This window comes from Phoenix dactylifera, chromosome 8 (genome assembly GCF_051530095.1).
Source record: "Phoenix dactylifera cultivar Ajwa chromosome 8, Ajwa_hap1_PhDact_Kaust_v1.1, whole genome shotgun sequence".
Lineage (NCBI taxonomy): Eukaryota > Viridiplantae > Streptophyta > Magnoliopsida > Arecales > Arecaceae > Phoenix > Phoenix dactylifera.
In genome coordinates, this window is record NC_143197.1 from 25,555,967 (window position 1) to 25,566,054 (window position 10,088).

At 37.2% G+C, this 10,088-nt stretch overlaps 1 protein-coding gene across 1 annotated transcript; it reads right to left on the bottom strand.

The window, feature by feature from the left end:
* Positions 1-113: 113 nt before the first annotated feature.
* LOC103710333 (F-box protein At2g32560-like) lies at positions 114-5,263 on the bottom strand. Its single transcript, XM_008796006.6, has 5 exons — positions 3,571-5,263; positions 3,116-3,195; positions 2,707-2,885; positions 2,422-2,496; positions 114-669 (listed from the first exon to the last, which is right to left on the bottom strand). The coding sequence occupies exons 1-5, from the start codon at positions 4,231-4,233 to the stop codon at positions 482-484; spliced, it is 1,185 nt and encodes a 394-aa protein (XP_008794228.3). The 5' UTR covers positions 4,234-5,263; the 3' UTR covers positions 114-481.
* Positions 5,264-10,088: the final 4,825 nt, after the last annotated feature.

The following is a 10,088-nucleotide window of genomic DNA, read 5'->3' on the forward strand; positions in this document are numbered from 1 at the left end:
ATAAACATAATAGAAGGGCAGCTTTAGTGATAATTAAGCTATTTAAAGTATAATATTAGTGACTTTACAAAATACGAATAAGCATACTTGTAGTGGACGATAAAAATATAGAATTGGTTTGCAAGTGATACTGAATCAATAGCGAAGAACAGTAGCTGGATAATAATTACATCAAATTGTGTATTATCCTAAAACTACAGCAGTAAACAATTGACCTGAAGCCACAAAAAAACTGAAGTTGATCCTCACTAGCAGTGAACAGAGGATGTCATCCACATAGCAAATTCAAGTTCTAAGCCCATGTGTGGTTGCTCAACTCACTTTCTCATTGCAAGTTGTCTTGCATAAATAATTGGCATGGAACTAATAGTTTCAGCATACTGGTCTATTTATCGAGCAGTTTTTGGTTAAAGGAAGGCCTTGCCTTGTGATGTTCGAGAAATAAGACATACATGATTCCTTGGTGAACTTGAATGATAACCTATTCCAAAATCTCATTTGGCCAAAGCCGCCTCCACATAGCTATCTCATCCTTGCAATGGAGTTTCCTGATTCCTCCATAAAATCCATCTGTTTCATTCCCTTCTTCCTGGTGATCCTTTCGACTTATGGCTGCCCGCCTCCATCTTGAGCCATGCGTGTATTGGTTAAATTCTAATATGATGGTATCTACCAAAACAAAAGGCAAATGAATAAATTATATAATAATTTATGTAGTTAATTTGCACAATGCATAATTGCATTTGAAAAACAAAAAGATAAAAACCTTCAACCTAGGTCAAAAAAAGTTGATGTTTTTCCTTTACAAATTAAAAGATGCAAGTAGAAAACAGAAGCTTCTATAGTCTAAACAATTTGAAAATCTCCATGTTCGTACTACAGGGATCTCTTATTAAAACACCAAGCTCGCAAAATGGTTATTTATAAAGCCATCGGAGTAATAATTGGTAAGTCTTGAAAAGCAGCCTATGATGATATGAGTCAATATTATAGCTGGACACCTTATATTTGCCCTGCAATTCCTCATATTTCTTCCTCCATGGATGAAGAATTAGCTTGAATCTCCAACTAGAGGGCTGCACCATCTATATTATAGAGCAGTATTTGAAATGTTGAGTGCATGGATTAAGGTACCGAGCGGCATGTCATCTTGGCACTGGCAAGGTACTTATTATCTGTGCCAGTGCCGGTGCTCGGCACATATATGTGTATGGTGAGGCACTTGCATGATATGTACCATGTCACATCATGTTTGCCGATCCGTGCCAGTAAGGCACTTGTACAACACCTTCGGTGTCATACCATGCTTGCCAACTAGTGTTGGTAAGGAACTTGTATGGTATAACAGTAACAATTTGCGCAGCTAAACTATAAGCTCTAAAGATCAGAGCCACCATATGCCTTTTTAACAAGAACATCTATAATAATTAAAAATGGTGCTTGTTTCAGGGATGATATATATGAGCTTATGGTAGTTAGAAAATGGACATCTTGTGTCCTTATGTGATAATTTCTTACTCATTAATCATTCAAATTGCAGTTTTTCATGTTTCTTACTTCCACATATTGTTTTATCCATTTTACGTGTTTGAAATATTTAATGTTAAAATTGGATGTTATTAACAGCATCACCTGAGGCCCATTGTAATAGTTAAGTCCTCTCTTCCACTAAAAAAGAATATATTATGAGATTAAGGGTTAAAATATTGGGTTTTCGAGCTTCACTACACAAGCAGGACATGTTTCATTTATCCATATTCGCTAAGACATGTCAAGCCTTAACTAATGTGATAAGTCTTACAGCAATGCATATCTAACCATGTTATGCTGCTTCAGATTGAACATCTAGTTTTCAAGAAAATAGTGTAAAAGTTTGATAACAAAGGCTCCAAAAATAGAACAAACAATTCAATGAAGATTAGAATTGAGAAAAAAATACAGGATTCCATCACAGGAGATAGATGTGTTTCAGTACCCGTATTGGTACTATTCTGGTACAATGTCGATATGGATTGGTTCATGGTACCGTCACTCAGTATAACACCCATACTAAGAATTGGTTCACCATTGGCACAGTATGGTATGCCCAGTAGATTGCAGTATGGTAGGCTCGGTACATGGCAGTATAGTCTTGTATGGCGAACCATACTCTAGAATGTTGTTAGAATATTCTACAAGTTCTAGTAAGTCCAATATGTTCACAATACCTGCTGATTTTGTTCCATGAGCAACTTTAACACTAGTGACCAATTTCAGAAAAAGTTCTGTGCTTTTCCTTACAAGAGTTTGAAATATTGATTATATTTATTTAACATGTCTGTGGGTCTGAAAGTATTCTGCACTAAAATCTTTGAACTATGTAGCCTAAATCAGCTTGACGACAAGAAATGAAGAAAGAAAAGCAATTATATAGGTTCTCACCACTTTTATGACATCGGCAGTGATGTTCATTCCCATCACAGGACTCCAAATGACCCACAACTCCATACCACCAGCCTGCGAAATGGCCAAACATAATGGAATATATCTCTTCTTAGTCAATGGTCCATATATTTCATGGTTTAAAATTCACAAAATAATTATTTGGGGGCACATTAAAGAGCAAAACCCTGGAAAAGGAATATATAACTAGAATTATAAAGCACACACTACATTTTTGTAATAACTAATAAATACCATATGAACAGCGATGCCAAAAACACTCACCATATGGGAATTCTTTGTTTCTCCTCCACTGGATCTCGATATGATCGCCCGGGCACAGGTCATTCAAACAATCAGAGACATGAAGATCATGTGCAGGAGTATCAACAGGTGGTGCTCTAAGTCTGTCCCACTCTATTCCTTCCTCTATTTTTACTGGCCTTCTCCCATGAGGTGGATACCTATGGAGCAATTCATCATTGAGTATCTATATAACATCTATTTCAACAAGGTCAAAAAAAATACTTCAGTGATTTCACTTTTGATTGGACATAAGAGTCACTAAACTTAAGAAGTGTTACGCAAACAAAATGAAATATGACCATGGACAAATTTTAACAAAAATAGTATGAGGGTGAAAAACAAAAGAGGAAGCTGTCTTCGCATTTGTATCAGGCATCTCTCCACATACCTTGCATAAAAGGTGTCTGTGTGGCGATCATAACTAAGCTCAGCATCATAACACGACAACAAAAAGCCGACATGTCCGTTCTGCAGAAATGATTAAATGGACTAACTTAATCTCGTAAACAAAGAGGTAGAGATGTCATATATCACTCACTGATAGAGATTCCAATGTTAGCATGAAAAAGAACAAGCCTAAAAGCTAATGCTTCATTCTAGCATATCAAACAAATGATAACCATTAAAACCAGATCTATAAAATCAGAAATAGGGATACAAACAGGGAAGAAGAGAACCATTTATGTCCAATAATAATAGCCGAAAGAACATATAGTAGCACAAAGTAATGATGCATATATGCATAAATTTGATGCTTGGAAGATATGAGGCAGATAAAGATAGATAATCATAGAAAACATAATTTTTATTTGAACCACAACCAAATCTTGGTCCAATCAATACCTCGCGGTTGTAGACCTGAGCAGGGAACCAAAATTTGCCACTCTCAAGCACCAGATACCAGGACATGATCGAATCCATCGGTAAAGGGCTCGAAGGCCTATTGCCATTGTCGAGCTTGGACTGGAGCCAAGAAAGAGGCCAGACATATGAAATAGAACCCATCCATCCCTTTGGCTTCAAGCTTGCCATGGCACCACCCGAAACCAGAGAGACCTTCCTTGAAGATACATACCATTCCCACTCTCTCCGAGCTGCTCGGCCTATCAGCCAACCCCATTTCTCCCTCATATGCCTCTCCCACAAGTGATCGCTCCTGCACCTATCCCTCAATGAGCTACAGACGCATGCCATGTTGGCCAACCCGGCTGGAGAGAGCTTCCCCAGAATGCACTCCAAGGCTAACTCAGGCAAATCCAAGATGGTCATCCCTGAAGTCTCCTCCACGTCTTCCACTCTAGGGACAGAATTCTTAGCAGACATTGTGAATGGAAATCCGCAAACTTTTCTGCTGGTCAGCTGACAATTCTTCAACCAGTGCAGTGAGTGGTACACAAATTCTTGCCAAAACGACACAGACAGCAGCCTCATCTCATCCACCCATGGAGGGAGAGGCTTAGAGATGAGGAACAGAAAGGAGAGGAAAGATACAAGGAGGAAAAGCATCAGATATTCTTCAAGAGAGGGTGATTGGTTCTCCACATAAAGATTAAAGGAGAATATATTAGAAAAATTGCCAAAAAAAAAGTGATAACAAATTAAAGATAAATAAGTTTTTTTTTTCTCTTCTTCTTTTGGGTGTGGATCCAGGAAGGAATGATCCTCCTATCAAATATGGAGTTTGCTGATGCACGAGAAGCCCACTAGAGCTTTATAATAAGCTCCATAGAGCAACAAAGTAGGAGAAATTGTAAACACCCAGAGTGGTGTAACCTGGATCGAACAAATCCGAGCTCCGTGCGACAAAAGCAGACTCCAAGGTTGCAAGCTATTGGATGATGACACAGAGGGAGACCAACCAAAGAAATGGTCGAGGAGGCTACTTTACTAACATGAGACTAAAAAAACCTTATATTCTAATATGTTATTGCCTCATGGGCTTGTTCTGACAGGATGTGGGACTAAACCAGCTGTAGATTTAGAGAAGCTTTACAAAAGATCTGGAGAAGGACTAAAGAACCATATAACCAAACCAAGATCTGTCAGAAGAACACTAACCCAGCTTCTTAAAATGAGGAGATGGAGATGAACATCAGTCCATCTAAATCTTCATCTATATACTCAGCTCCAGCTCATGAATCTGTCTCCTGACTCCTTGAGAGAGCCCAAGTATAAAAATGTAGAGAGAGAGACAGCAAGGAAGGTGCTGAGTGTTGGGATGTTGTAAGGTTGGCAGAGAGAGGAGAGAGAGGGCGAGGAGGTTGGGGACCAAACTGGAGATGGCTGGTCTTCCTAACTTTTACTTTCTCACCAAACTCCAACCTCTCTCAATACCCACCAGGACGGTGGAGGCAGCTACAACCCGAAGTTACCATAGGCGATGGTATTTGAGCTACGGGGTTGAGAAATAGATAAGGGGCAGTGCCTTCGCGTCGAGCTGCGCCTCGTGGCCCACCACATTCTTCCCCACGAGCCTTCACCCGTGCTGAAGCTTGGCATTCACTAGATCTCCAAATCCAACGATTCTTTATCTTTTAGCAAGTTTTAGCATTCTGCCTTTATTTATCCATGGCTGCTGGAAACCAATAATTGTTCGATAAGGTGATTAAATTTTTATGAATAAGCATTACAAGGACTTCTGCTGGAGTGATTTTTTTTTTTTTCCTTTTTCTCTTTTATCTGGCTTCTTAATTCTAAGTTTCAAGGATGAGCAGTGTCTTTTTATATCATTAAAAGCAGTGCTAGATTACATAATAAAAAAAAGCTGGGGAAATTTTTAAGGTAAAAAAAAAAAAAGCAAGCCAGTTCATCTACCATGTTTGCCTATCTCTAAAACTTAATTCTTGCCACTTCATTAGTATTGCATTTTCTTCAGGCAGAAAGCAGGAATAAGATTGGAACAAACCGTATGTCTCACAATTAAGTCTGAAAAAATAGATATAATGAAAGAATAGTTAAACCAGTCAAACCTCTTTATGATATAGGTAAATTATTTCAAGAGGGAGCCTTTTATAAACTATTGCTTGACATAAATTCACCATTTATATTTATTCTTTATTTTGATGAAAATAGATTAAGGAATCCTCCTTTGATGGATACTTGCAGCAAAATCCATGTCGGCTGATGATACCTTTTCTTAGAATAATAGTAAGGCTGCCACTATTTTTTTTTTTTTGGATATAAATGATATGAGAATCAGCAAGTTCAAATAATCAATGAAACAAATTCTAAGGATTGAAACTAGGCTGCTTTCTCCAAGTAGAGGAGAAGATACCAAACTAGGAAGCATCTAGTTTAACTAACAAGGCTTGTTCTAGAATGCACAAATGATATATAGGAAAGCTTGTTTCTCACTTCCCTGACTGGTGATTGCTTCCTAAATCTATTTCATTTATTCTTTTTTTTATTTTTCTTTCACTCAACCAACCATGATTTGCAGGAAAAGTTGATGATTCAGTTGAATACTTACTGTGGTCTATAAGGGCAATAATAGAACTTAGAGTCTTATACTTCGGTGCGATTATTTATTTATTTTTTTGTTTTTAAGCTTGTTATATTTTTGAAATAAAATAGTGTTTGTCGCTCCATGAAAATTGATTACTTAATTATCACGAAGTATTAGTAGATCTTCCCACAATTAGGAGTTTTTGTGAGAAAAATCCTAGAAGTACTTGTTACCATTATAGTTACCACCCAGATCATAAATACCATGTGGATGTTGGTGATTGGTTTAATTGTATGTGGTGATCCAACAGACACCATCTATATCTCACTAATATCCAATTGTCATGCACAGTAGGAGATCCAATCATATATGGCAGGGTCAAGAATTACATATGGCTCCTTGATTGATGGAAGATGGTAGAAGAGACAACAGATGGGAGCCTGTTAATTAAATGCCACATGAAAAGATTCTTGTGAAGTAGTTGGAGATGGTGGGTGTGTTAATGACTTGATAAATTTTTCAGAGTAGTTAGAGATACTATTTATGGAAGTAGAGATTACCTTGTCAAATGAAAAAAAAAAAAATTATATACAAATATACAATCAAGTTACCTTACAAGTAACAAATATATTAGGCTATGTGCAACCTTCTTCCATTTGCATGAGGTATTTTATTTGATTTACTGCTTCTTAATTCCATTGCTGTCTTTATCCTCACGAATAAAGCTAGATCTAGGGTATCCAAAGAGCACGTAAAAGAGGATTTTGATTCGAAGAAATACTTATCAAGTATTTGACACAAGACACAAACAAGTCTTGCATCAACTTTCGAAATGATGGTGACACTTTTGCTACTATTATCGACTTACTTTTCTATATACTTACGATATGTATTTGTATATATATATGCGTGCGCATATGTATGTTGAAGCAGAAGATTCTTGTTAGCAATAGGGCATCTCAACTGACACCTATACTTCATTGTATTAGCTCTTGGAGCTGACATGGAGATGTGACTCATTATCACAAGGCATTTGCTTTAATTCCAATTGGTATATTTCATTTTCCAAGTTTTGCAGATGGTTTAACATCTAAATGGAAATTTTTAGTGAAAATACATTTTTACGAAACCTTTAAGGAAAAATTCTAGCCAAATCTCAACCTTGTGGCCACACCCAATATCTCATCTTATTTTCATTTCCTAAGGGTTGATACAAAGAATAGCCATATGGCCACAAAAGATGACTAATCATCAGATACCGTGTAGCCACATAAATTCCTTTATTTTTAGACCGACATCAAAGGATTGGAACTTTGAATTGATCACCAAAGGAAGTTTCTTAACAGCTTTAAAAAAAAAAAAAAAAAATTCGAGACACATTAGTTTTACATTGGAATTTGTCCAATCTCGCATGGCCAATGGGTTTTGCAGCCTTGCAAGCATCCTTGTTAGGTAGAAAATTAGGTGTGATGACAACCAAATTGCTTCCCAATCCAATGAGAGAGAACATACTTTTGTTCGACCCTGGAATGCGTAAAGGCAAGCAAGCACTGTGAAATTTGAGACAGTAAAGAGTTGGTGTTGGAATCTTAGTCTAAATCTCTCCCTCTATTGGATCCTCCAAATCTAATATTCACTTTAAATGGTGCCTAACAAATGCACCCCACCCCACCTTTCGTTAGGTGCAACATCAACTGTCTGCATGGAATCCATGAAATAGTTGCGAGCGTAGAGTGGATGGCAATTTAAGAATGTCAAAAGGACTTGGAGTCTTTGTATTAGTGCATGATTAAGGTTTTTCAAAGTGTTTGGACTAATCCCTTCTGGGGTCAGTGGGAGATATTATTATATTCCCAATGATGACATGCTTTGCTTGATGTCTGCCATCTATTTTTCTTCATAAAGATGTCGGCTTTGTACATGTGTGGGGTTAATTGACATCCACATTCAAGTACAAATCTTTTGGATAAAATATTTACTCAGAGGTCGGAGGCAAAACATGTGTTGAGGACAAGAAGACCAAATCAAACCGGCTCCCACCCTCTCTATTTTATCCCTTAACATGACCTAATGAAGCCTTGCATAATTGCAGAGGCAGGAATATCTGTTCAATAGTTTGAATCTTTTTCAACCCAATTTATGATACAATTATTATAACATACTACAAATCAAAACTCTAGTAGTAATCATTTTTTTGTCGATCATAAGATTAATCATATACCGATTTGTCATAATATCTGCCAACTGGTCACCTGATTCATCTCTGTATATGTCGCAAAGATACATAGTCGACAAAGCTACTTTCTAATCACTTAATATCATAATCATTATGGGATGCTAGAAGCTTATTACCTCAAACTTCAAAATAACATAATTGCGAATATTTTCAATATCTTACCACACTATTCTACAAATAATAGCATTATTAGATATACTACATTATCCATAGGATTTTATATATGTCGGCTCCAGAGTGTTGCCTCAAAACTGTCACAAGGACCACTATGGCATTATTATGATCTTGATTTTAACTTAGTGACAATGGGTTCAACATTAAATATTTAGATCATACTATTTCGTAAAAGTTTTATTTGCTTCTGCAAATATTAGCATTATTAGATATGCTACATCATCCATAGGATCTGTTCCGGGATGGAATTATCTCCAAACCCTCATTTCTCGTTATACATTATCATAGTCTTAAATTTACCTCAAAAAAAATGGGTCAGACGTAGTTTCTAGATGTTGCCAAAAAAAATAATATATTGTCATGATCTTTACTCAAACCATATAAAAAAATATGTTAAAAGTATGATTTTCTATGTATTTGATATTTATAACTATTGCTTTCTCGTGAAAATAAAAATAAAAATTAGAGGTAGCAATACTTAACTATTTAATATATTTAATTTGGTTCGATGTATTATAGAATGAATTAGGTTACATGTTGAATAAAAAGATCGGATTCTAATTTAAATTTTTTATCTATTTAATAAATAAATCAAATTTGAGCCAATAAATATTTTGTATCTAATTCGATCTATATCTAATCCGATTCGATTGATCGACACCTCTAAATCCAAGTTGATTATTTTTCTGGGCACCGAGAAAGATAAAAAAAAAAAAGGAATATGATAGGAAGTATGATAATGGCCAGCAATGTGGGGCCTTGAAAAATGTTACCACAGCACTTGGTGTGCCAATGGTGGGATCTGACAAGGGATGGGAAGGGCGACTCTGTGGCCCCAAAGCAGGAGCTTATTTTCTCTCGATTTGACGCAGAAAGACCCTCAGCAGGGGAAATGGTGACAAGAAGGACACATCCAGGTCACGGTAGGCACGGTTGGCCCCCACTTCCAAGGGTATCCCAAGCATGAGCATTCGTGACGTTTGGACACTTGGCCGAGGAATCCAAGTTGCCAACTCTAGACGCTGGACGCTAATCTTCTTTTTCTCCTGTGCTGGTTGAAGCTGCAGGAATCCAATCCATTTGCAGATGCCTCAAATCACTAGAAAGTGTTCCCTTTCTTTGTCACCCACAAAGGTGTGAGGACACATGCATCTTACTTAACCTTGCAGTATTCACTTTGCCTCCTCTTCTCCTTGAATTGTTCCATGAATTGGGGAACAATTCAATGCACACAATGGGAGGCAAGGGATAGGCAAAGGAGATAACTTATTCTAATCAAAAGCAAACTTGTCACAAGAGAGAGGGTGAGGTGCTTTCACCAATGGCCGACCATTCACATCGGGCCCCACTCGTGGACTCTGGTTTTGGTAGCTCTGTTATTGGAGTCATATGGGCAATGATGATCTCATGGACTCTCACACTTCTGGGGTTTCATTGGCTTTGGTGCAGTGAGACATCTAGGAATTGCACAAAGAGATAGGGGGTGTGTGTAAGTAATAGCCCGGG

Coding starts and splice junctions, on each gene's coding strand:
- LOC103710333 (XM_008796006.6), bottom strand. CDS start 4,233: ATGCTTTTCCTCCTTGTATCTTTCCTCTCCTTTCTGTTCCTCATCTCT. Junction 2,497..2,706: donor AAACAAAGAATTCCCATATG/GTGAGTGTTTTT, acceptor GCCATTTCGCAG/GCTGGTGGTATGGAGTTGTG. Junction 670..2,421: donor CTGCCGATGTCATAAAAGTG/GTGAGAACCTAT, acceptor TTGTTTTGGTAG/ATACCATCATATTAGAATTT.